Source organism: Stegostoma tigrinum, chromosome 30 (assembly GCF_030684315.1).
Source record: "Stegostoma tigrinum isolate sSteTig4 chromosome 30, sSteTig4.hap1, whole genome shotgun sequence".
Taxonomy (NCBI): domain Eukaryota; kingdom Metazoa; phylum Chordata; class Chondrichthyes; order Orectolobiformes; family Stegostomatidae; genus Stegostoma; species Stegostoma tigrinum.
In genome coordinates, this window is record NC_081383.1 from 1,981,262 (window position 1) to 2,009,210 (window position 27,949).

The following is a 27,949-nucleotide window of genomic DNA, read 5'->3' on the forward strand; positions in this document are numbered from 1 at the left end:
GGAATATCAGTTGCCGTTCCTGCAACCTTCGGGTGGCATCATCGTGGCACTGCAGGAGGCCCATGATGGACATGTCGTCTAAAGAATGGGAGGGGAGAGTTAAAATGGTTTGCGACTGGGAGTTGCAGTTGTTTATTGCGAACCGAGCGGAGGTGTTCTGCAAAGCGGTCCCCAAGCCTCCGCTTGGTTTCCCCAATGTAGAGGAAGCCACACCGGGTACAATGGATACAGTATACCACATTGGCAGATGTGCAGGTGAACATTACAGCCCTCCAACCCCACCAGACCCGGCACCTTCCCCTGCAATTGCTAGAAGTGCTACACCTGCCCTCACACCTCCTCCCTCACCCCTATCCCAGGCCCCAAGAAGACTTTCCACATCAAGCAGATGTTCACCTGCACATCTGCCAATGTGGTATACTGCATCCGCTGTACCCTGTTGGCTTCCTCTACATTGGGGAAACCAAGCGGAGGCTTGGGGGCCGCTTTGCAGAACACCTCCGCTTGGTTCGCAGTAAACAACTGCACCTCCCAGTTGCGAACCATTTCCACTCCCCCTCCCATTCTTTAGATGACATGTACATCATAGGCCTCCTGCAGTGCCATAATGATACCACCTGAAGGTTGCAGGAACAGCATTCATATTCTGCTTGGGAACCCTGCAGCCCAATGGTATCAATGTGGATTTCACTAGCTTCAAAATCTCCCCTTCCCCTAATGCATCCCAAAACCAGCCCAGCTCATCCCCGCCTTCCTAACCTGTTCTTCCTCTCACCTATCCTCTCCTCCCACCTCAAGCCGCATCTCCATTTCCTACCTACTAACCTCATCCTGCCCCCTTAACCTGTCCATCCTCCCCAGACTGACCTATCCCCTCCCTACCTCCCCAACTATACTCTCCTCTCCACCTATCTTCTCCTCTATCCACCTTCAGTCCGCCTCCCCCTCTCTCCCTATTTATTTCAGAACCCTCTCCGATTAAGGGTCTAGGCCCGAAACGTCAGCTTTTGTGCTCCTAAGATGCTGCTTGACCTGCTGCGTTCATCCTGCATCCCATTTTCAAGTCCTGTGGGTTAGGTCAGCAGTCTACTAGCCTTTCAATCTTTCTGGACCCCTTCATGATATTTCAGTGATCCAAGTACCTACCATTCAAATCCCTTTTCATCTTCACTGTTTACAGCTTTCCATTGAAAAGCTTTTGCTATTTAGAAAGTGCCTTGTTCATTTTCTGATCCAAAGTGGAGGATCTCACAATTCAGTACAATAAAGTCCACTTTGCCCATTCATTTTATCAATTAATGTCTCCTTGTGCTTTCATGTTGCCATTTACACTACCTCTAATGCCACCCAATTCTGTGTCATCAGCAAATTTGGACATGTGACTTTCTATAATACGAGCAAGTCTTTGATTAAATAAAAGACCTCAATTCAGCATCTTGTGGGACCCATTAGTCACGTTTTGCCAACTCAAGTGGGAGCCCATTATCTCACTTCTCTGTCAGCTGCTGTTCAGTCTACTTCCCAATCAGGTCAATCACTCGTCTTCACTTCCATGGGTTCTTACTTTAACTAAGCTAGGGATGTTATCAAAAACATCTTGAAACTAATAATAACATGCACACTCTCTAGGAAATTCACCTCTTTAAACAGGTTTGTCAGACATGACCTCCCCATTACAAATCCATACTGGATTTACAAATGTGCAGGGCAATTTATCGGTAATGTAATTATAAAATAGACTAAGGTTGGGCAATATCTTTTGATGGCAAGAAATATTTGTACCTTTTACCAGCACTGGAAATCTCAGCTGCTTGCATTTCATGAAACATTTCTGACCTGCAGTCATTGCAGGAAGAATAAGCCAGCAACACTTTTTTGATTTATTATTCAAAGACAAAGTAATGGAGCAGAATGATCTGGGGATACAGACTCATATTATTCAATGCAGCAAGGCAAGTTAGCAAGATCTGAACAATATAAATCAAACACTAGAATTCATTTCCGGAGAGGTTTAATTGTAAAAAACAACTGAAGTTACAGTAAACTTGCATTGAACTTTGATTAGACCACACTTGGAGAACTGTGAACAGTTTTGCTCTCAAAATTCTAAAGGGGTAGAGTTACTGCAGAAGCTACAAACATATTTACATTAGATAATACCGGACTGATTGGTTATAACTATTGAGAGGGACTAAAATGGATGGGGCAACTTTCTGGCAAAATAAGAGAATGAGGGGTGACCTGACAGAGGTCTTTAAAAAGCCTTTTGAGAAATCAGCCATACAGAAGGTGAGCGAGACCAGAACTGGGAGATAAACCCGAGACAGTCATGAATTAATCTAATGAAGAATTGAGGAATACGCACATAATGCAGAGAAGGTGAGAATTTGGGACTTGCTCCCAGACGGTGAAGGGAATAGCAGAGATACATTTCAGGGAAGTTCAACAAGTACATGACAAGGGAGGTGAAAAGAGATGGTGATGGGTTGGAATTAAAACAATCTTTCTCATCCTTGGAAAGGAAGTTTAGGCTGGCCCCATGGTTGGGCAGCTACAGATTGAAGTCGTGAACTCTGTGGGTCTGGAGGGCAGGGGACTGCAGGTGGAGTAGCTGCTAAAATCGAGCAGTTTCCACAATGACTGGAAGGATAAGTAACAGCTGGAGGCAGGAGTCGGGGACAGATATAGGTTGTGAATATTCCAGTGGGAACCAACACAGAAAGACAAAAACAAGGCTGTCTGAATAGCCAACAGGCCCCAGGCTCAGGGACTGGCAACTCTCCGTCCACCTAATTTTTCTCATCTACCTCCCCAGAGTCTCAGCTTGGGTTGGTCTGGAACTTGACGGAAGGACGCTCCAGGAAGCTGGTCAGGTCGACAAGAAACCATTGAGAAATGGTAAAGTTCAACAGCGTCTTATTTAAATCTTCTCCCACAACATGAAAAGGTAAATCTGGCTGGAAATTCTACTTAAACACAGGCATGAGCTTGTGGGGATGGGAAAGAGGACAGTGAGAGGACAGTGAAGGGGGGATGAGAGAGAGAGACGGGGAGAGGGGGAGAGGGAGAGAGAGAGAGCGAGAGCGAGAGACAGAAAGTGAGAGTGAGAGACAGAAAGTGAGAGAGAGAGAGAGAGAGAGCAAGAGCGAGAGACAGAAAGTGAGAGAGAGAGACAAAGTGAGAGAGAGAGACAAAGTGAGAGACAGAAAGAGAGAGAGAGAGAGACATAGACAGAGAGGGTCGTGTCAGTTACATCCTGGAAAATTAGCCTGGATCCTACATCAGACTCCAGTCCTGGTCAATGTTAAAGGGTCTTGGTTATAGCCACAGAATCAGACAACTATACAGCACAGAAACAGACCCTCAGTCCAACTTGTCCGTGCCGATAAGATTTTCTGAAAAAGGGTCTAGGCCCAAAACGTCAGCTTTCCTGCTCGGCCTGCTGTGTTCATCCAGCTCTACATCTTGTTATCTCAGATATCCTAAACTAATCTAGTCCCATTTTCCAGCATTTAGCCCATATCCCTCTAAACCCTTCCTACTCAAATACCCATCCAAGTGCCTTTTAAATGTAACTGTACCAGCCTCCACCACTTCCTCTGGCAGATACACACCACCCTCTGTGTGAAAAAGTTACTCCTTAGGTCCCTTTCAAATCTTTCTCTTCTCACCTTAAACCTATGCCCCTCTAGTTTTGGCCTCTCCCCACCCTGGGTAAAAGGCCCCTGAGGATGATTTACATCCAGGGACCCAACTTTAACATGAGTCTGTCCCCTTGACACTGGAGTGAAGCAGGTTTTGCAAGTGACCTCTGACCTTCACAGTTCAGCGTAAACAACCAGCACTCACGCCACCCTTACTCATCCACAAACTAACAGCATTTCATTGAAGGCATGGATTGATCTCAGTTGTGATGCTGCCCACAGTCAAACAGCTGTCCATGTAGTTGCACGAGGCGTGGGCACTGAGGCTGGCGGGGCATGGGGGTAGCTGGTACCAATGACCCCCACCTCCTGAGCAGCAGGAGGAGAAATCTGCTCAAGGGGCCAGTGTCCGAGACTCAGTCATTGCCCTCAGTTTGTGATGGAGTCCACAGGAGGACCTTCTTCATTCAAGGGATGTGACTGGGCCAAAATCCAGGACACTGGGCCTGCCCGAGCCTCACCCTGTAATAGAGACTGACAAACCACTCCCCCACAAACCTCCCCCCCCCCACCCCCCATACACACACTCACACACAGACACATACACAGACGTCCACGCACGCGCACACACACACGCACGCACACGCATAGACACAGACAGACACACACACACACAGACACAGACATCCACACGTGCGCACACACACACCAACAGACACACACACGCGCGCACACACACCAACACACACAGACACACACACACACACACACACACGTCCACGCGCGCGCACACACACCAACACACACGCATAGACACACAGGCACACACACACGAACACATAAACACAAGGATGAATAATCCTTTAAAAGAAATGCTAACCCAAGGATGTTCTACCATAGCTACATCATGAGAATGCGATGGGAAAATTAAGAAAGGATCAAAGGAGGCCATTTCTGAGCAAACAGAGAGTGACCCCTCATCTCAGGTCTGTTTGGCTCCCTCTGCACTGTCACCCCTCACTGCAGGACATATTAATTACACAGACCCAGCTCTAGTCAGATGAAAACTCCCCCCATTAAACACCACCCCCCACCGATAGAGGTGAAAGTATAAAATTTAATGATATCCATAGTGTAGGCTCTGAATCTATCTCCACTACATTTCCTGACCCTAATGCTTTCCAACAGAGTGTTTAAGTTGACAGCATTTCCGTTCTGAGAAAGAGAACTTTGGTTTGAAAGTGTCGGTTTTGAAAGTACAGCTACGTTGGATTCAGCCAGTGAACGTGGCACCAAAATGCAGAAGCTCAAACGTCACGGCCCAGGTTAGTGCCAGAGTTCTGTTCAGTTTCAAATCTTTGGCTCTAACATGTTATCGGCTTGGGGAAGGAACTCTCAACAGTTGAAGTCAGGATCCAAAATGACTGCGATGCCGCTTCCTCACACTGGTACACCCTCCTCATAGAGAGCATTCTCCTGGCTAACAAAACAAGTGATTAACTTTACCCCAGACGGTGCTATAACCTTCATAAACTGGAGCTTGAAAAGAATGTCTCCCCAGTGTATCCCAAACCTTGGTCTGAGCTGTGCCTAAAGCCTTCAGGGTTTTTCTGACAGACTTTTTCAAACGTGCCACCTTCACCATCCAGAAGGACAGAGGCAGCAGATACATGGGAGCACCACTCCCCATCCTGACTTGGAAATATATCACCGTTCCTTCACTGTCACTGGGTCAAAATCCTGGAAATCCTTCCCCAAGGGCATCATGGGTCAACCCACAGCACTCTGCCTGCAGCGGTTCAAGGTGGCAGATCATCCTCACCTTCTCAATGTTGGCTGGGGATGGGCAGTAAATGCCACAACACCGCTTCCTCCAGACACCCTGGTCCACTCCACTGCACTCATTCCCACGGCACCTTCCTATGCAATCGCAAGAGGCATAACGCTTTTACCTCCTCCCTCCTTATCTTCAAACCTTCCAGGTGAAGAAGTGCTTCACCTGCACCTCACACAGTCTAGTCAACTACATTCACTGCTCACATTGTGGTCTCCTCTACACTGGGGAGATGAATGCAGGCTGGGCGACCACTTTACAGAACACATAATGACCATGAACGTCCAGTTGCTGGCCACTCCAGTACACCATTGTGTTTTCATGCCAACATTTCTGTTGCAGGCCTGCTGCAGTGCTCTAAGAAGTCTCAGCACAAGCTTAAAGGACAGCATCTCATCTTCCACTTAAGAACCCTACAGCCTTCAGGAGTCAATCATGAGGTCAATCATTTTACAGCCTGATTCCAGCCTTCCATGTGTTTTTATCCATCCCACACTCTGGTCCTGTCATGATATGAGTTGCTATCAGCACAGCCGCCCTTTCCCTCCATTCAGCTCCCGTGATCCCATGTTCTGGCCTCCTATCAACTGGGACTTTCTTTCATGTGATATGGCATCTGGGTGTTGCTGGCTGAGCTAGTTATTTATTACCCATCTCTAATTAATTCTATCACAAGTCAGCTTTTAGAACCCCTTGGAATATTCTGCTAGGTCATTTCAGAATCAGGCAGATTTTCAACCTGAAAGAACATTAGTGAACCAGTTGTAAAAATCATCAATCTGGTAATGTTTTGGTGGTTGCCATTACTAATGCTAGCACTTTAATTCCAGATTTATTAATTTAATTAACTGAATAATTAATGAGTCCATTAGCTTTTGGGATTTGAACTCTTGTATCTTGTCATCAGTTTCAGTCTCTGCATTGCTAGTCCGGTAACACAGCCAGTCCATTACCCTACCCCCAGGCACAAACACATCTGAACCACAGTGACAGACAGCTATTAGTGTGTAATTGGTGCCCAGAGTGTGACAGGCTCCTTGTGGCTAGCAGTCAATGCCCAACATAACGCCAGGCCACTCTCAGCTTTCTTTGGTGGACATGTCTCACCCCTGGATATTGTAACCAGCAAACACCAGGATCAAACCAAACATTTTCATAAATCAGAGACCAGAATCCATCTAATTAACTTCTATTATCCAATCACACACGACAATGATAATGGGGTTTTGACAATCACTCTCTGTCAATCGGCCTACTACACAGTCATCTCATTAAAGCACTTCAGTCCAGTAAACAAAAAGAGAAATAGTGAGAGTACGGTGAAAGGGGGGTGGAGGAAAGAGACAGACAGAGAGAGAGAGAGAGAGACAGAGCATGCACAAACAAACCAGATTGTAAAAATGGTAAGAGAAAGGGACAGTGTGCAAGTGTGAGAAGAAAGAGAAAATGGAGTGAATGCGTGAGATGCAGAAACAGATACACAGACAGCAAGAGAAATTTTTAAAAAACAAAGAGAAAGAAGCAATAACGGCATTTAAAGGACTTTTAGATAAGCACATCAATATGCAGGGAATGGACCAATGGCAGGCAGAAGGGATTAGTTTCATTTAGCACATGTTCAGCAAAACATCATGGGCCGAAGGGCCCGTTCCTGTGCTGTACAGTTCTATGTTCTAAACAAAGCAACTGGTGAGAAAGTGTGTATATCGCTCTATGATCACCTCTGGCTGCCAGACCAGCAACAGGTCACTTTTACAATTCTCAGCCTGGACTTTCAATCGGTCCCCTCCTGTGCACCAGGGCCTATAGCTGCCTGGAACATCAGCTCTGAAATTCCCTCACTAAACCTCTGCAGCTCTCTATGGTATATCTCTTTCTTCCTTTAAGACACTCCTTAAAATCTATTTATTTGGCTAAGCTATTGTCATCTGACCCAATATTGACTTACTTTGGTTGCTGTTAAATTGTATTTGACAATGTTCCTGTGGGAGTGTGACAGAGGCTAAGGTAGGAGCATCAGAGAGAGAGAGGGAGAGAGGCCGTTAAAGACAGAGAGTGTAACCATGTAAACTTCAGGGGACTCAAAACTACACCATAAATTTAAACACATGTTAAATGAAAACCAAATCACATGGTGAACAACAGGATCATTAGCCAACAGTCTGTAAATATTATACATCAAGGAATGGCACCATGCCTTGTGAGATGCTGCATTTCACAGAGGGAACATTCTCAGGTTGTATTCTGGCCTTTGTTGGTCTCAGTTGGGTCAATGAAGATGACAGTCTGTATTCTTGACCTGATCACAATGGGTTGTGTACACAGGGATACAGGAGGTTGAGGATGTTGGAACTTTAGGAGACCTTGCTGCTTTTATTTGGCCGTTTAATTTGATTGCATCAGCTCAGTCGCTTAGCTCCATTTATCACAGAAGTGGGATCTAAAGCAATGCCTGCCATAGTTGAGCAGCTTGCCTACACACGGGCTGCTCATGGGCAGTGATCTCTTTAGAACATAGAGCATAGAACAATACAGCGCAGAACAGGTCCTTCGGCCCTCGATGTTGCGCCGACCTGCGAACTAATCTAAGCCCCTCCCCCTACACTATCCCATCATTATCCATATGATTATCCAAGGACTGTTTAAATGCCCCTAATGTGGCTGAGTTAACTACATTGTCCAGCAGGGCATTCCACGCTCTTCCCACTCTCTGAGTAAAGAACCTGCCTCTGACATCTGTCTTAAATCTATCACCCCTCAATTTGTAGCTATGCCCCCTTGTACAAGCTGAAGTCATCATCCTCGGAAAAAGACTCTCACTGTCCACCCTATCTAATCCTCTGATCATCTTGTATGTCTCTATTAAATCCCCTCTTAGCCTCCTTCTCTCCAATGAGAACAGACCCAAGTCCCTCAGCCTTTCTTCATAGAATAATCAATAATTATCAATAAATGCTCTTGGAAAGTGGATTAAATAGAGGCAAGGTACACTTCACAGGAAGGAGCGAAAGACTTGATTAATTAATATCAGTTCAGAGGCTTTGATGACACTCCGGACACCTCTATCACTCACAGGGGCTGTCAATCAGAAGGTTCCATTTCATCAAAGCTTCTCGTCTCCGCTGGTCGATCAACAATCCCGACCGTTTTGGATAAAAATGCAAAAGGAATCACTTGCAAGATCAGGACGGGACACAATGAAACACTTCCTGGTCAGCGGGAAGGCCGACTTATTTGACCTTTACCTTCTCGAGTTGGAATGGTTGAAGAGATTTCCCCGCAATCAAATCCCAGAAGGAACTAGGGCTGGTTCCACCCTAAACATTTCCCCCAATTCACAACCCATTCTAAAAGGCAATTTATTTTCACAGTCCTAACACAATTTTAAATCCATCCATGCAACTCATGACATCTCTATTCAAGAATGAAACCCCATCAGCCACTCACCCCATACCCAGCGATGAACAGAGCTATCCTCTGTGAGCATTTTTAAGGATATAGAGGTTACAGCTTCCTGAGGGCAGAACTACTGGATTCTCCCTCTACACAAGACCCCTTCTCACCACATTCCCAAACTGTTACTCAAAAAACACCTGAATCAAATAAAAACTCTTCTAAAAATAAAACCCGAAAGAACCGTGGATGCTGGAAATCTGAAACAAAAAACAGAATCTGCTCAAAATTTTCAGCAGAACTGGCAGCATCTGTGGCGAGAAATCAAGAGTTAATATTTAGGGTCCAGTTCTAAGTAAGGGTCACTGGACCTGAAACGTTAACTCTGATTTCTCTTCACTGATATTGCCAGGCCTGCTGAGATTTTCCAGCAATTTCCACTTTTGTTAAAAATATTCTATTTCTTCTGTCCAACTCCTGTCACCCCAGAAAGCATCCTGTCTGGAAGCATCACAGCTTGGTACGGCAACTGCTCTGCCCAAGACCACAAAAAACTACAGAGGGCCATGAACACAGCCCAGTCCATCAGACAAAGCAGCTCTCCCATCCACTGAGATAACAAGGTGTGGAGCTGGATGAACACAGCAGGCCAAGCAGCATCATAGGAGCAGGAAAACTGACGTTTCAGGCCTAGACCCTTCTTCAGACCCTCCCATCCACTGATTCCATCTACACTTCCACTGCCTTGGGAAAGCAGCCAACATAATCAAAGACCGCCCCCCCCCAACTCCCTCTACCCCAGTTATACTCTCTTCCATCGGGCTGAAGATATAAAAGTTGGAATACGCGTACCAACAGATTCAAGAACAGCTTCTGTCCTGCTGTTGTAAGACTTATGAATAAATCCCTCAGATATTAGAGGTGATCTTTCTCGGCACCTTCTCTGCAGCTGTAACACTGTATTCTGCATTCTGTTCTATTACCCTAACGTACTCATGTAAGCTATGATTTGCCTGGATAGCACACAAAACAATACTTTTCACTGTGTTATGTGACAATAATAAAATTAAATCAAATTCCTGTTCATTACCCACTGATGGTGCAAGACCCCAACTCTGTCAAATGATGCCGGTCACTCTATGGCCTAAAACATCTCCCTTCTACTTTCAGGCCTTGCCAGTGCCAAACTCAGGCCTGGCTGGTCCTATAAGAGCTGACTGGTGGATGGATAAGGTGTCATGTTAAACTCATTCCCATGCTGGAATTGATGCACTCAAGATCAACACTGTAGAAAGCTTTTCATTTCAGCACAGGATACATGCTCGTACCCATTATCTATTTGGTCAGGATTATTTGTCCCGTCAGAAATCAATTGCCTCTAGGCCAGGAATCCCTCATTCTCTAACAGACAGAGAAACTGTACTCAGATCCCCTTCCCCTAAAACTCACCCAGTCACAGTTACAAGAACCAAAGATCAAACAAGGAGCTCCGTTACATGGTCCCAAAGAATGAGAACAAGTAGTCAAGTAACAATATGATCCAGGGAGATCTGAATGTCCCAGAAACTTGCACACTTTTCCTTCAGACCTCAATTTAACGAAGGAGGAATTTGGAATCCTGGGCCAACAAGCGTCCAGAGATTTTCAATGTCTTGATTCTAGAAGGTGTAATCCAAGGTTTTCTTTGACTGGGTGCCAGTCCCGAATGAGTTCATAATAAAAATGGAAACAGGAGGGCAGGGATCAATGAGTCAATGTTTTCTTGGGAGTATGAGCAAGCAAGATGGAACTGTCTCTTTAAACTGGGAGATGGAAAATTCTAGATGATGGTGTTACTCAGATCCACTTTCACAGGCAGAGGCCCCACACTGTCCTCCTCCTGCTCCCTGAATGAGATGGTGATGAGGGGAGTCAATCCATACAAGGGAGTCTTCTCTATCCCCTCCTGATCACCGTTAATGCTCAGAGGCTGCAGATCAATGAGAGAGAGAGAGAGAGAAAAAATCAGACAAACCACTCCCAATGAGAAATGACCCTGAGCCCACCAAACACTCCCAGGTGGTACAGCACAGAGTTAGATTCAGAGTCAAACATCCTCTACTCTTTTAAACTAAAAGTAAAGCTCCCTTGACACCGCCCCCATCAAACACTCCCACAATATGGACATCACAGGGTTAGATACAGAGTAAAGCTCTCTCTACTCTTTCAAATGAAAAGTAAAGCTTCTTCAATATAGTCCCGAACGAAGAATCCCAGGATTGATACAGTATGGGGTTAAATAAATCTTTCAAACTAAAAGTAAAGCTGCCTTGACACAGTTGCAATCAAACATTCCCAGGACAGGGACAGCATGGGCTTAGGTACAGAGTAAAAACATCCTCTACACTCTTAAACAAAGCAGAGTTTGCCCTTGCCTTTAAACTGAAAGTAAATCTCTCTCTACATTTTTAAACTCAGAGTAACACTTTCCTGTACACTGGCCCCATCAAACACTGCTGGGATAGGTCTGGAGTTAACTCTCCCTAACACATCATTGTTTGAATTAATGCTTTAGAATCGCAATGTCCTGGGGTCTTTCCATCAATACTTACATCAGTCCGTAAACGATAAAGAAAATGGTTGTGTAATTTGTAAAATATACTCAGTGTTTCCCAAACAGAGTGATTTTGTTGGGTGAGTGGTAAGCTGGAATTCCCTACACACAATTACAGAGATGTAATTTCTTTCTTTCTATGAACAGTTCAGGTCAACAGGCTGTGAAAGTGATAGTGAGATGACTGATATGGCTGGTAACAGACCTGACAAGCTGTAGAGAAAGGCTGAAGAGGTAGAGGTTTGATTCTCAGAGATGCCTGGAGGGTGATCTGATTGAAATATTTCAGTTCTGAATCGGCTCTGTGTAATAGCCTTCACACAGATGTTTCCATTAATGGAGAGACCAAAACCAGGTGCCACGAACATCAAGGCTGCCCTGAACAAAATCGCTCGAGAATTCATGAGAAACACGTTTACCCTGTGAGTGGCGGGAATGTGGAACTCCTACAGGGAGTGGAGGAGGTAATTGATGAGATGATATTGGTAGGGAATTTGAATATATTGAAGAGGGGAAAATACACAAAAAGGACAGGGTTACAGTGGGAGAAAAGGAAGGATGGAAGAGAGCTGAATGAAACACAAACATCAACAATGACATGTCTGGGCCTAGAGCCGGTTTCTGCTCTGGGTCACAAAGTTGTCCACCGCAGAAAAGGCCCTTTGGCTCATCGACTGTGAATACCATGGAACTCACCTGCGATTTCACATGTTGCTCAGGAGCAGTTACTAAACTGGCACAGCTCAGCCACAGCATCACCAGGATAGACAGCACAAGGCAGGCAGCCAGGATCCAGCGGGGAAGGCCAGAGCGTCTGAGGGAGCAACACACAGGGCAGGTCATGAAGGCTGAGTCCCTGGCCACTCACCTTCCAGCCTGTTAGCAACTGACAGGGGAACAATCTACCGTCACAGAGACAAGCCACACCTCAGAGAGCGCCAAGAGTCCGAAGCTTCACTCCAGAGACTGGAGTGTGTACTCAGGACTGACAGCACCAGCAAGGACTGAGGGAGCGCCGCGCGGCCTGAGGGCCAGTGCTGAGGGAGCGCCGCGCGGTCCGAGGGCCAGCGCTGAGGGAGCGCCGCATGGTCCGAGGGCCAGCGCTGAGGGAGCGCTGCACTGTCAGACATGCTGTCTTTAAAATTAAACATTGAAACCAAGGTGCTGTCTGCCTTCTATCTAAGAAAAAAATAAAAGTAAACCCATGGTCACAATTTGAAAGAACAGCAGGAGCTTGCCATGTGTTTTAACGAATATCCTTACCTTACCACTGCTTGAGTGATTATTTTTCCTGAGATGTTTCTCAATGGGAACATCTCTCCGAGTGAGAGGCTGCAGCATCAGGAATTTCCGAAAGGATTGAAGTGCAAATCATTTGGGGCTCACAGTGTGTCTACCAACAGATCCTTGGGATATGCAACCTGGTTGCAGTCCACACAGCGATGTCCAGGCTCTCTGTGCTATCAGCCCCTCTCTCCCACATACTCCCCAGGCATTTGGACACAGCAGGTGCCTTGGGTCAGGGGCCAATAGTGGGATCTAGCGGAGTTATTTAGAGTCTCAGCCGTCAGTTCACACCCTCCTGGTGCGCTGTGATTTGGAAGCGATGTCTCTCCAAATATTCCAGAACAAAGACCTGCTACACCCTACATGCTGGGTCTCGTGCTCTTCCCCTGTTCACCCCCTCCATTAGCCAGAGACTGCCCCAATTCACACGAAATTTCATTCTACAATTTGATGCCCGAGCAATGGCCTTGGGCCTGGACAGAGATAGATGAAGGAACTCGCTGTTATGGTGTCTGGACACAGGAGGTGTGTTCTCCACATCAGTCATATGTTACTGATTGGGTTTGTCAGGAATATAGTTTAAGCAGTGTTAAACCCAGTCAGTCTCCTGGCAACACAGCACCTTATAGAGACTTCTCATACCGTGACATGCAGGCCAGGAAGTCATGTTGAGACGACAATCCCTCTTGATGTACAGATGCCTGTTTGAACACAGGGTGTGGCCTTGCACTCACTCTCTTCTCCGCACCTTGATGTACAACTGTAAGGAATGAGCAACACGGAGTGAGGGTTAGCACTCTCGGTTAGCTGAATACCTGTAGCTTGTGATGGGGGGAGTGAGTAAGGTGCTGTGGTAAAGGCCACACACAAACACACACACTCACGGACACACACTCACGGACACACACATGGACGGACATATACAGACACACACACACACGGACACAGATGCGCTGAAAATATCGGGAATGAATTCCAAGCAGAGGTCAGGGTCAGAGTACCACAGAGCAAAGCCAAGATAACCAGAGGACACAACTCTGCTTAACTCTGTCTGCACCCCTTTTTATTTGCCCCATTTCGCACCGGGAGCAGTTTCACTTGTCTGATGCAAACTAATTCAGGATTTAAACCCTTTATCTCTGTACCACCCCACACCCACTGACCCACTACCCCAGACAGCCAGACACATACAGTCATATCATATCTCACTCCCCTCTGTCAGAAAGCTTTGAATACCAGCCTCAATCTAGGGCTTGAGCTCACTGTCAAGGCTGACACTCCATGTGAGACACTGTCCAAGGGTCAGCGCAGAAGGAGCGCCCCGCTGAGGGTGGGTCAGCGCAGAGGGAGCGCCGCGCTGAGGGTGGGTCAGCGCAGAGGGAGCGCCGCGTTGAGGGTGGGTCAGCGCAGAGGGAGCACCCTGCTGACGGTGGGTCAGCGCAGAGGGAGCGCCCCACTGTGGATGGGTCAGCGCAGAGGGAGCGCCCCACTGCGGATGGGTCAGCACAGAGGGAGCGCCCCACTGCGGATGGGTCAGCGCAGAGGGAGTGCCCCGCTGAGGGTGGGTCAGCGCAGAGGGAGCGCCCCACTGCGGATGGGTCAGCGCAGAGGGAGATCCCCGCTGAGGGTGGGTCAGCGCAGAGGGAGCGCCCCACTGCGGATGGGTCAGTGCAGAAGGAGCGCCCCGCTGAGGGTGGGTCAGCGCAGAGGGAGCGCCGCGTTGAGGGTGGGTCAGCGCAGAGGGAGCACCCTGCTGACGGTGGGTCAGCGCAGAGGGAGCGCCCCACTGTGGATGGGTCAGCGCAGAGGGAGCGCCCCACTGCGGATGGGTCAGCACAGAGGGAGCGCCCCACTGCGGATGGGTCAGCGCAGAGGGAGTGCCCCGCTGAGGGTGGGTCAGCGCAGAGGGAGCGCCCCACTGCGGATGGGTCAGCGCAGAGGGAGATCCCCGCTGTGGGTGGGTCAGTGTAGAGGGACAGCCCCACTGTGGGTGGGTCAGCGCAGACGGAGCGCCGTGCTGCAGGTGGGTCAGCGCGGAGAGAGCACTGCCCTGGAGGGTCATCACCGAGTGAGCGTCGCTCTGTGGGTGGGTCAGCGCAGAGGAAGAGCCCCACTGTGGGTGGGTCAGCGAGGAGGGAGCATCGCTCTGTGGGTGGGTCAGCGCAGAGGGAGCACCACACTGGAGAGGCAGCGCAGAGGGAGCGCTGCACTGTTAGAGGTTCTTTTGGCTGTGATCTTAAACTGAGACCCTATGTGCCCTGTCGGGTGGATGTGAAGATACCACACACATCATTGTGCAGTGAACAGAGGTCACAGATCACCAATCCTCCCACGGCCATCAGTCCCAGCTACAATCCATCTTCTCCATTCCATCTTGCTGTGCACCAATTGCTGCAGCCTTCACATTCACAAATCAACAGCAACTATAGTTCAAAGCATTTCATTGGTCACCCTGAGCTTGGGAATATCCTGTGATCAGACACTGGTCAAACAGGAGCCTGTTCTATTCTTAATCCTAGCTGAGCATTTCTGACCCTTCAGCAAAAGCCACGATTGGCTACTGCCCAGCAGACCGAATGTGCCGGAACATTTTCTGCACAGCCTCACCTGTCTGTGGTTTTACTGTTCCTGGGATCAACTCCTTGTGGTCGCGAGGATTCCACTCGCCAGGGCCCTGTCCCGCATCAAACTGCACAGCCTGTAAATCCGGAGCGGACAATTCAAGCTCTGGGTGAGCCTGTTGGGGATGAAATTGGATATTACACCCAGTTACAATCGCAAAGGGATGGGAGTGGGCAGGACTGGGGAGAGAGGGGGGAGCCAAGGAGTGCATGGAGGTGGATGGAGAAGAGGGGAGAGGTGAGGTGTGTTTCCTGAAGTAGTGTGAGGAGGCATGTGGTGGGGCAGGAAGAGACCAAGAGGCCAGAAGAACAAATGGAAAAGTAGACAGTGAGAGAGAGGCAGCTTGTGATAAAGGCTGAGTAACAGTGAGAGAGGGTGGGCCACAGACCGAGCATGATACAGTGCCAAATTACCTGGAAGACGACAACTTTTCCATCATCAGCTTGGAGGTAGAAGGTCCAAGTGGAGGAGATTAAACTCTGGGCTGAGCTGACAATGTCACTGCAGAGAGTCAACACATAATCGAAGATGGAGGAAGCTTCAGGTGGTGGTGTCAGAAGCTGCGAGGGGCAGAGAGAGACAGAGAGACAGAGACAGAGACAGAGAGAGAGAGAGAGAGACAGAGACAAAGAGAGAGAGAAACATTTATTCCCAACTCAATGTCATAGTCATGTTAGAGGAGCCCCATAACGTTGTGTGGTACTGAGGGCATTCAAAGCCCAGCATGCCAGTGAACTGGTCTCCTTGTTTGAGAGTATGTTTGTAGATGTTGGATTAAAACAGCATCAGACTCAGCACTGATGCCACGTGAAGTTGAACAGTCTGCCAACACTAACTGTCCAACCTCATACGTGAGGAATGGAAGGTAGCTGTGGAAGAAGACATAACCATTCAGCCCCTTGAGCCTATACTAGCAGATAATATAGCTTTGCGGCCGATCCCTTCCACAAACGATCTGTCTGACTTAGCCCCCTAATTTCAACCAACCCCTGTCAGAGGCTTGCTCATTTTGATTGGTGTCCAGGACCAACTGCACTATCTTAGAAAAAGGGGAGAGAGTTTCAGATTTCCACTTCATTTCTGTAGAGTGAGGGAATTTGAGAGTTTGAAGCCGGGAGGGCCAGAGGCATGGTTACGAAGGAAGCTGAGACAAAATCTGGGTCAAGAAGCTCAAGGGTTGTGGGGCTGCAGGAATTTCAGGGTTAGAGAGGAGACGAGGTCAGGAATTTCAGGGTTAGCGAGGGGACGGGGACAGGAGTTTCAGGGTTAGAGAGGGGACGGGGACAGAAGTTTCAGGGTTAGAGAGGAGACGGGGACAGGAGTTTCAGGGTTAGAGAGGAGACGGACAGGAATTTCAGGGTTAGAGAGGAGACGGGGACAGGAATTTCAGGGTTAGAGAGGAGACGGGGACAGGAATTTCAGGGTTAGAGAGGGGATGGGGACAGGAATTTCAGGGTCAGAAAGGAGACGGGGACAGGAGTTTCAGGGTTAGAGAGGGGACAAGGCAACAGAGGGACTGAAAACAGAAATTAGAACTGTGAAAGATAGCAGTGAGTTGCTTAACATGGGGCCATGGTAGGTCAGTAAACTCAGGCATTGTGGGTGTGAGTATGGCTTGGTGTAAGTTACCATAACGAGATCTCTGATTGAAAGCTCAAAGAAGCAGATTTTAAGGAGGATGTGAAAATAGGGACAGGAAGACAGGGACTTTCAGAGTCAGGGCACTGGAGCTGCAGGCACACTGAATGGCTCATTCAAACTGGGATGGGGAAGAGTCGGAAGCGGAGGAGAGCAGAGATCCCGCAGGATTAGACATTATGGAGGGGCTGAACTAAAGTGGTGGTCTCTGTGACTTAAGCTCAGGAATTACTCACTGTGCTGCAGCTCTCACTAAAGGTCAGAGCCTGCCATTGCCTCTCAATGAGTGGGAAGGGGCTGAGGGCCTGACACTTTATTACATTCTCACTGCCCTGATTGAGGTCCTGAGTCACAGCAAACAAAGAACGGGCCAAGGCCGGCAGAGGACAATGCCCTCATACAGGATGTGGCTTTGCACAAAAATGCAATCGATTTTTTAGTTAAACAAACAGCTTCCTGACCAACACTTGGAGATCTGAACTTTCAGCCGAGACACCATTGATGCAATGACCGATGGACAACGCAGACAGTGAGTGCATCGTGATGATCTCAGAAATTTGACAAGACACCAGGACCTCAGAAACCTGCCAGAGTGACCGACTGCCCACACTGTACCCTCTCTGTGGGCTGTACCATCATAGATATCCAGGGAAAGTGAAACTATAGGCAAGGAGAAAACTGCCAGCAGATTCTTTAACCAACATCTGAGCAAGTCACCGTCTTCTCCAGAAACTGAATCTATAATCCAAGCTGACTCTTCTATCACAAAGCTGAGGGAGCGCTGCACTGGTGGAGGGCCAGTGCCGAGGGAGCGCCGCACCGGCGGAGGGCCAGCGCTGAGGGAGCACCGCACCGGCGGAGGGCCAGCGCCGAGGGAGCACCGCACCGGCGGAGGTTCAGTGCTGAGGGAGCACTGCACTGTCGGAGGGCCAGTGCTGCACTGGCGAGGGTCAGCACTAAGGGAGTGCTGCTATGTTTTGAATGCAATGTTAAATCAAGGTCCTGATGGGTCTTGCGGGTGGCTGCTAAATGTCCCATGATTCTCTCAGTTTGTGGTGTGGGATCTTGCTGTGTTTAAACAAAGTGCTGCAATTCTTTATGATACAAACAATCACTAAAGTTTACAGAGTACTTGATTAGTTGTAAAGTACTTTGGGACACTCCGTCGAGGTGAAAGAAATGGTAGTCTTTCTTTGAAGTCAGGTTGCCAGGGGAGTAGGACTAACTGGAATGGTCTGACAGGTCAGGTGACCTCCTTCAGCACTGTACTGCTTTATAAAAGTGTGATTTGTACTTGCCAGTTAGATGCACCCTGACATGTTCTTTGCTGCTTGACTGTGTGGTGACTCAGTCCGTATGTTAGCCACTGCTACAGGGGCTATTACCTGCATCTGTCTTTTCTCTGACTGTAGGTACTGCTCCTTGCAGCCAGTGTTGCAGCCACACTGCTCTTCCATCCGAGAGTAAGCCTCCAAACATGCTGTGAACACAAGGAGATACATCACAGTGCCATTCTCCAAAAGGTAAAGATAGACACTTTGCCCCCACCCTGACATTTGGGGAGGGTCGCTGTGGAAGGACGATGCTATAACTAGAAGGAAGGGTCCAGGATGAACAAACACACGGGAGGGGGCAATGGACAAACAGCACAGTGTAAGATCAGGCTTGAAATTCATTGAGATGGGAGCGAAAGGGGATAAAGCTAAGTGTTTGCTGAGAACATTGTGTCTAATATCAGAGATGGGAAGGTCAGGATCGGATACAGCAAATGCAGAGAGAGAGAGAGAGAGAGACAGAGAGAATCTGCAAAGGGCAGCTTTGAGGGAAAGGATGGGGCACTGGAGCAATGATGGGATCCACAAGCTGCTGAAACTGATAAGTTTTTCACATGAAGGGGAGAAGTGTTTTTTTAATAAAATGCTAACTGGGATGAAGGACACAATGAAAATACAGAGCAGTAGAAATGAAACAGTGAGTTAGTGTGACTGAAAGGAGCAGTCAACAGTGTGCAATGTAGGGAAAGTGATGTGGCTGTCACCTGATGAAGGGGCAACTGTCCAGAACCTTGTGATTTCAAATAAACATATTGGACTATAACCTGGTGTTGTGTGACTTCTGAATGTGTTTCAGATCAGCAGGTCGAAGAAAACTGAATATCTTGGAGACAACATTGGCAGATCTGAAACATAAAGAGTTGGAAACCACATGCGAGCAGCAAAAGTGGGTTAAGGGGAAGGAGGTGTGGCTATAAATAGTTTTGTGGATAGCTCTTCAAACCTGAGAAGGAAAACAGAACCAAGGTGAACTGATAAAATAGACGCCTAAAGAGAAGAGCAGAACATTAACTCTCATTTTTTATCACCAATGGCTACCAAACCTGCTTACTATTTCCAGTATCGCTCATTTACTTTATGATATAAAAAGTCACTTTTAAAAGTAGAAAACACTGTGTTAAGCCTCAGTTTGATGTGCATATGCAACACAGCACTTTAGATACAATGTCAGGGTGAGGCTGTAGAGGAGACCTCAGTGGCATGGAGAGACCGGAGAAGCTGGGATTGTTCTCTTTCGAGCAGAGGGGGTGAAGGAAATTTAACTGAGGCACAGGATATTGGAGCAAGTATGGGCCAGCCATAAGGCATTGCTTCACCATCTAATAAGATCATTCCTAATCTGGTATCTAGACATTTCTGTCTGCCTTGTGAGCCTTGAGTCTCTGACTAAGTCAAAAACCAATCAAACTCCGCCTGAGTAAATGTGAAGACTCAGCTCCCTCTACGCTCTGGGCCAGAGAATTTCGCACTGTAACAGCTCTTTGAGAGAAGAATTCTTTATGGGCTTGACAGGGTAAATACTGAGAGGATGTTTCTCCTCATGGGAGGGTCTCGGCCCAGAGGGCACGGTCTCATAATAGACAGGAACCATTCTGAGACTGAGATGAGGAGGAATTTCTTCTCTCAGAGGGTTGAGAGTCTTTGGAACTGCTTGCCACAGAGAGCTGTGGGGGCAGAGTCCTTGTGTATATTTGAGGCTGAGATGGGTTCTTGATCACTCAGGGGATCAAGGGTCACAGGGAAGATGCAGGGAAGTGGATGTGAGGAATGTCAGATCAGTTGTGATCCTATGAATAGAGGAGCTAAATAGCCTGCTCCTGCTGCTAATTCTTATGGACCTATGGTCTACATCTCCGTCTGAAACAGAGACTGCTTCTACTGAAACTATACTCCTAGTTTTAAACTTTCCACAAGAGTAAAGTCCACATTGAGACCATCGGGCTGTACGGTCCCGAGGCAGAATGAGGTGCTGCTCCTCCAGTTTGTGAATGGTGTCATTGTGGCAATGGAGGATGCCCAGGAAGGACATGTCACCCAGGGAGAGGAAGTTGAAGTGGTTCGCGACTGGGACATGTTGTCGTTTATCGCAAACAGAGTGCAGGTGATCTACAAAGTGGTCTCTGAGCCTTCACTTGGTCTCACAGATGTAGAGGAGGCCACATTGGGAGCAGTGGATGCAGTAGACCATGTTGACGGATGTGAAGGTGAACCACTGTCTGACTTGGAAGGTTTTTTTGGTTCCTTGGATGGAGGTGGTGGGGGTGAGTGGGGGGGGGGGGGGTGCAGGGGCAGGTATAGCACTTCCTGTGGCTTCTCCGCCACTAACAATCTGACCCCACAACCAAGGACACATTTCCCTCCCCACCCCTATCTGCCTTTCATTGGGACTGCTCTCTCCATGACTCCCACATCTGTTCCACACTCCCCACTAGACCCGCCACCCCCGGCACCTTTCCTGTAACTGCAGGAAGTGCTACACCTGCCTCTACACCACCCTCCATCCAAGGAATCCCAGCCTCATCCCATGACCAACCCTCCCTCTCATCCCCACCTCACTGACCTGACACAACCTGCCCATCTTCTCTCCCACCTATCCGCCCCTCCCATCCCACTGACCAATCCCCACCACTGCCTACCTTCACTCACCTATCACCATCCCTCCTACACTCGCCAACCCCACCCCTCCTCTCTATTTATTTCAGAGTTCCCTTCCCCTTCCCTCATTTCTGAAGAAGTGTCCTGAGCCAAAATGTCAGCTTTCCTGCTCCTCTGATGCTGCCTGACCTGCTGTGTTCCCCCAGATCCACACTGTGTTGACTCTGACTCCAGCATCGGCAGTTTTTACTATCTATGGTATCCTATGTTTTCTTCAATAAAAGGTATTCAATTACACTATTGCTCAAGACAGTGGGACCATCCTAGAATTGAAAGAATTGTGAAAGATAATATCCACTGCACCCATTATCTGTGTTGCTGCCTCTTTTAATACGCTAGGATCCAGGCCTTCTGGTCTTGAGGCCTTGTCAGCCTTAAGGTCCAATAGTTGTCTCAGCACCTTTTCCCTGGTTTTGGTGATTGTTTGTCCCTTACTATCACCGCTTCATTTTCAATGACATTTGGGAAGTTTCTCAGTTTTCTACCTGTCCAAAGCCTCTGTCATCTCTGAGATTACCATTATCTATTCACTAAACTCTCTCTGTTAGACTACCAACACAAACTTTAACAGCTCCTTTCTTACTCAAATGCTTGTAGAAGCTTTCACTCTGTTGTTTCATACCATGGCCTAGGCTTCTCTTATAGAAAGCATCGGTTTTCAGTGGCAGGAAGTTTGGTAACTAGAGGGAACACAGTTAAAATAATTCCCAAAAGATTCAGATGCAAGGTTGGGAGTTCTTTGACTGTGATGTAAGGATGTGTAAATCGTAGATGCCTGAAATCTGAAGCAAAAACAAAGTGCTGGAGAAACTCAGCAGTTCTGGCATCACCTTTGGAGAGAGAAACAGAGTTAATGTTTTGAGTCCAGTGACCTTTCATCAGAATTGAAAACAGAGGGGAAAGGAAAAACAAAAAAGTCTGAGCTACAGCCTGAAAGTTTGCACGAGCACAGAGAGCGCTCAAACTGAAACATTTATATTGAAAGGCCGTGCAGTTAGCAGGCCAAGCAGCAGTTTTTTTTTACCAAGACAACAAGCTTTTGAATTTAGCCAATCAATTTGAACCAGACACTTGGATAACAAAAACAAATTTAATTTAAATCTGATGGTTTTGACAACATAGGACCAAGAATATTGTAAGAAATATTGATATGCCATTCAGGATATAAAAGAAGGGGGCAGTCGGACAAAGCCCCAGAGCTAACTGCATTCCGTCAGAGTTAACAGCCCTCAGCTCTCAGAAGAGAATCGCTGGTTTTCACAGCCTTCTTTTTGTCTTAGAGGAAGCACCATCTAAATAACCATGGTACCTTAGGCAAAACTCGTTAATATTCCGGACAAGAATGGATGGAGGAGGCATAGATTATTCTGGAAGACACGTAACCTGGGTGTAATTTCGAAAGACTAAATCTTTATGTACATGGGACTTATATTTATTGGAACAGTATACCTTTAGGATCTTGTCTTATTTGGGAATAGTCAGTAGTTAGAAGGGATTTGTTTGGTTTGTTAATAGTTTAGTTAATTTGTTCACTGTTAGGGTTAGATAAATTAATTGTTACTTGTTGATTGTAAAGTGAGTGTCAGGGATTTGTTTTATTTACCCACTAGAAGTTGCTGAAAGGCAGGTTACATCACTTTCCACCCTCCTTTTACAGATTATGGGCGAGGTGCTCCTCTTTGGGTGTTTCAGTTTTAGTTCTCAGTGGGGGGAGGGGAGGGTGGGGTAGAGGTCAATGTTCACTTTATGACAATATTTCTGAGACCCCACCCCCGTCCGCTAATGGTAGCATCATCAGACAGGCACAACAGAGATGGAGAATTGGAAGAATGGGATGGAGTCCTTACAGGGAGCTGAGTGTGAGAATGTATCGTCAAGATAACTATGGGTTTGTAGTGGATATTGGTGGCTAGCCAATCACCAGAAATGGAAGCAGACATGTCAACAAAGGCAAGAGAGGAGTTAGAAATGAACCAGGTGAAGGCGAGAACAGGCTGGAAACTGGAGGCAATATTGATAAGCTTTTTCACTTCCAGAACAGAAATGGAAGCAGCATCAATGATGTCGTCAGCTTACTAGAGAAAGAGTTGTGGGTGGGGGCTGGAGTAGAACTGCAACAAGAAATGTTGCAGATACCCCACAAAGAGAGGGACATAACTGGGGCCCATGTGGGTACCCATAGCCACCCCTTTGACCTGAAGAAACGGAGAGGAGTTTAAGACAAAGTTGCTCAGAGTGAGGATGGGCTCGGGTAGGTGGAGAAGGCTGGCAGTGGACGGGGACGGTTCAGGCCTGCCTTTCAAGGAAGAAGTGGAGAGCTCACATATGATCTGATGGGGGATGGACATGTGAAGAGAATGCATGTGTATGGCGAAGAGGGTGTGGCTGGAGCCCATGAACTGGAAATTCTGAAACCTACAAAAAAAGTCAAAAATTGCAGACGTCAGTGGGAAGGCACTGGACAAGACGACAGAAAATCAAGCCAAGGGAGGAAGAAGTAAGTTCTTTCTAAGAACCAGTTTGGGTACAATGGACCAAACGGTCCCCTCCTGTGCTGGTGTACTCCCTGACTGGTCACACATGAACACCAGCAGCAGAGTGAATTGCGGGTGACATCACGTTCTGGCCTGTTGCTCCCTTGCCCATTATGTTAAGAGAAGGATGGATTGTTTGGTTATTGGGTGTGGAGAGGCTAAAATGCACAAGCTGGTCTTTTCCTGCAGCTAATTCCATCAAAGCAGCAGCAGTCAGTTCATGCTGGGCAGGAAGGAGTCATCAAATGGTTAAATTATGAGGACAGGTTTCCTGGGCTAGGCTTGGAGCTATGTCTTAATTGATTTGTTCAGAGATGTTATTGCATATCTCAAGGGAAGGAGCACCTCCTGGTCCAGAGGTAGGGATATTAAAACAAATGCAAAGAACTATGTACTCGACAAAGCTTGCAATTGTTTCTGATTAGAAGCTTATGGGGTAATCGAATTAAAGTGCTTAAGATGATTACAAGTGTTGGTAGGAGTGACAAGAGAGGAAATGTTTGCTCTGATGTGGAGCATGCAGCACAAGAACCTGAAATTCAGGCTGTTGCCAGGAATTGTGTGCTCACACAAAGGGGAACGGAAATCTAGTTCTCTCTTCATTGTGATGGTGGCCAGGACCTTCGAGCGTGTCATATTGTCACCAGGACCTTACCTGCCTCACACTCAGCCCTGGTGCTGTTCAAACCACTGACACCATCCACAAATTGACAGACAGAGAACAGTCGGCACCCTCGCTGACAGGCACTCAGCAGCGCCTCCTGTAGGAAAAATGTAAACAGACATAAGGGAATGGCATGAAAAGTGCCTCTCGGTGACCTCCTCCCTGTCTGGAGGTGGCTGTTTCACACTGTAAACGCATACAGGACCAACCTGTATCATAACTAAATAACTCAGCAGTGACTGTTGACTTGATGCACTATGTTTTGTTTTACAAAAGACATCCAGCAAAACGCTCCTCCTTCACAATAGCTTTCTTTAAGGCACTTTGTTTAATTCCTCATAAGGTGCTGTGGACAGATGTGTCAATGCATTTATGGGAAACAGGGACCGCGCCCCCACCCCTCCCCACACTCTCACTCACTCATCGGGGCATGAGCTTCATGCCCCCTCAATTGCTCACACAGGCAGCTGTAGTGGTGTATATTCTAAATAACTGGATCTTGGACACTGAGGGACCCCATAATCTAGCAAATTACTTTGCTACCTTTGCATTGAGGGGAATCAGAGACCAAACTCCATGTGAGACTAATGCTGCAGCCTCTGCCTGATGCTACGGCTGATATCAGCTCTCTCCCTACAGCCTGGGATCACAGTTGTAACCCTCCAGTGGTTATAGTCTTGTGCCACGCACCACTGCTTTGTCATGGAGGGAGCAGTGCTAACAATTCATGGAGAATTGATAATTAAACATTGAAGGTTTAAAAACATAGTGGCACTCAGATTTTTAAGAAAACCCAAGCCTCTGATCTCAAAGTTGCACCATAGGTTGGATTGAAATGGTGTGTTAATTTTCATCAGAGCAACACAGGAAGTACACAGCGATTAAAGCTTCTTTCTCATCAGCTGGTATAGGACCAGATGGGAAACTGATAGCATGACACACACCTCAATCTGTCATCCACACAAAGTGGGACTATACGATTGCCTGCAGATTTTGAATCCCAATGCTACTCAAAGCATTAGGCATAATATTAAATCACAAACCTGTCAATGCTGCTTTCCCTTCAGCTTGGGAATAATTTTAAATCATCTCGAAAGCACCCAAAACCAGCTCTCAGGCTGATACAACAATCCAGCACAGACCCAATCACTGACAACGCTCCCCCCCACAACCCCAGGGTCGACATTTTCAGAGATAGCAGGAACTGCAGATACTGGAGAATCTGAGATAACAAGGTGTAGAGCTGGATGAACACAGCAGGCCAAGCAGCATCAGACGAGCAGGAAAGCTGACATTTCGGGCCTAGACCCTTCTTCAGAAATGGGGGAGAGCGATAGGGTTCTAAAATAAACAGGGAGGGGGGGAGGCGGATAGAAGACGGATAGAGGAGAAGATAGGTGGAGAGGAGACAGACAGGTCAAAGAGGCAGGGGTGGAGCCAGTAAAGGTGAGTGTAGGTGGGGAGGTAGGGAGGGGATAGGTCAGTCCAGGGAGGACAGACAGGTCAAGGGGGCAGGATGAGATTAGTAGGTAGGAGATGGGGGTGCAGCTTGGGGTGGAAGGAGGGGATTGGTGGGAGGACGAACAGGTTAGGGAGACAGAGAGAGGCTGGGCTGGTTTTGGGATGCAGTGGGGGGAGGGGACGAGCTGGGCTGGTTCTGGGATGCGGTGGGGGAAGGGGAGATTTTGAAGCTGGTGAAGTCCACGTTGATACCATTAGGCTGCAGGGTTCCCAAGCGGAATATGAGTTGCTGTTCCTGCAACCTTCGGGTGGCATCATTGTGACACTGCAGGAGGTCCATGATGGACATGTCATCTAAAGAATGGGAGGGGGAGTGGAAATGGTTTGCGACTGGGAGGTGCAGTTGTTTATCGCGAACCGAGCGGAGGTGTTCTGCAAAGCGGTCCCCAAGCATCCACTTGGTTTCCCCAATGTAGAGGTAGCCACACCGGGTACAGTGGATGCAGTATACCACATTGGCAGATGTGCAGCTGAACATCTGCTTGATGTGGAAAGTCATCTTGGGGCCTGGGATAGGGGTGAGGGAGGAGGTGTGGGGGCAAGTGTAGCATTTCCTGCGGTTGCAGGGAAACATTTTCAGAGATCTGCTGGTTGCAGACTGTAAGGGCTTACATTGATATTTGTAGCTGGTCTTCGAGTGTGATTACATTGTGACAAAGCATAGCCCATCAACTAGCACAGCCCCTCTCTATCCACCATCACTCTCTGTCTAATCTTCACTCACTCCATCCTTTCCCCAAACCTCACTTCAATCCCTCACACACCCACACTCTCCCTCTTTCCAGTATCTCTACTCATTCTTTCCAACACTTAAACTCTCTCCCTCCATTCATCTGCTCTGCAATTTTTCTGCCTTCATCTTGTTTCCATGTGACCTTCCCTTTCCCTGTCTGCGAACCCCTCCCTACCCCCGTCCGCCACCCCACTCCGTCTCCCTCCCTCCGTCCGCCACCCGCCTCCCTCTCCCTCTCCCTCTCCCCGTCCGCCATCCCACTCCTTCTCGCCGTCCGCCACCCGCCTCCGTCCGCCACCCGCCTCCCTCTCCTCTTCTGCCAACACCCTCCCTCACCCTCGCCGCGTCCGCCACCCCCCGACTCTCCCTCCCACCGTCCGCCACCCCCCTCCGTCTCCCTCCCTCCGTCCGCCACCCGCCTCCCTCTCCCTCCCCCCTTCCGCCAACACCCTCCCTAACCCTCCCCACCCCCCCTCCCTCTCCCTCCCACCGTCCGCCACCCCCCTGACTCTCCCTCCCACCGTTTGCCACCCCCCTCCTTCTCTCTCCCGCCCTCCGCCACCCCCCTCCCTCTCCCTCCCCCAATCCGCCACCCCCCTCCCACTCCCTCCCCCCGTCCGCCACCCCTCTCGCCCCCGCTCCCCGTCCTCCACCTCTCGCCCTCCCTCCCCCGTCCTCCACCTCTCGCCCTCCCTCTCCCCGTCCTCCACCTCTCACCCTCCCTCCCCGCATCCTCCACCTCTCGCTCTCCCTCCCCCCATCCTCCATCTCTCTCTCTCCCCCATCCTCCATCCCGCTCCATCTCCATCTCCATCCCCATTCTCCATCCCTCTCTCCCTCTCCGCCTCCCCATCCTCCAACTCTCTCTCTCCCTCCCCCAATCCTCCATCTCTCTCTCTCTCTCTCTCTCCCTCCCCCATCTTCCGTCCCTCTCTCTCCCCCATTCTCCATCTCCATTCCCATCCACTTTCTCCATCCCGCTCTCCCTCTACCCCTCCCCATCCTCCAACCATCTCACCCTCCAGCCCTCTCTCACCCCCATCCCTTTCCATCCCCATTCTCCATCCCTCTCTCTCCCTCCCTCCCCCCATCCTCCATCCATCTCTCCCTCCCTCCCCCCATCCTCCATCCATCTCTCCCTCTCCCCATCCTCCATCCATCTCTCCCTCTCCCCAACCTCCATCCATCTCTCCCTCTCCCCAACCTCCATCCATCTCTCCCTCTCCCCATCCTCCATCCATCTCTCCCTCTCCCCATCCTCCATCCATCTCTCCCTCTCCCCCTCCTCCATCCATCTCTCCCTACCCCCATCCTCCATCCATCTCTCCCTCCCCCCATCCATCTCTCTCTCCCTCCCCCCATCCATCTCTCTCTCTCCCTCCCCCCATCCTCCATCCATCTCTCTCTCTCCCTCCCCCCATCCTCCATCTATCTCTCTTTCCCTTCCCCCATCCTCCATCCATCTCTCCCTCCCTGCCACTCTCCATCCATCTCTCC

General features: G+C 48.5%; 1 protein-coding gene across 1 annotated transcript; it reads right to left on the bottom strand.

The window, feature by feature from the left end:
• Positions 1-1,994: 1,994 nt before the first annotated feature.
• Positions 1,995-26,388, bottom strand: tmem59l (transmembrane protein 59-like). Its single transcript, XM_059638422.1, has 8 exons — positions 26,332-26,388; positions 24,190-24,295; positions 18,397-18,491; positions 15,787-15,933; positions 15,359-15,488; positions 13,394-13,511; positions 12,161-12,278; positions 1,995-10,840 (listed from the first exon to the last, which is right to left on the bottom strand). The coding sequence occupies exons 1-8, from the start codon at positions 26,386-26,388 to the stop codon at positions 10,691-10,693; spliced, it is 921 nt and encodes a 306-aa protein (XP_059494405.1). The 3' UTR covers positions 1,995-10,690.
• Between the last annotated feature and the right edge of the window lie 1,561 nt (positions 26,389-27,949).

What these genes read in the sequence shown, in the direction of transcription:
- tmem59l (XM_059638422.1), bottom strand. Translation starts at nt 26,388, where the DNA reads ATGGGCTATGCTTTGTCACAATGTAATCACACTCGAAGACCAGCTACA. An exon ending in CAGGGCTGAGTGTGAGGCAG is followed by an intron (nt 18,492 to 24,189) that starts GTAAGGTCCTGG and finishes TTGTGTTCACAG; the next exon opens with CATGTTTGGAGGCTTACTCT. An exon ending in TTCCTGGCCTGCATGTCACG is followed by an intron (nt 12,279 to 13,393) that starts GTATGAGAAGTC and finishes TTGCTCCCTCAG; the next exon opens with ACGCTCTGGCCTTCCCCGCT.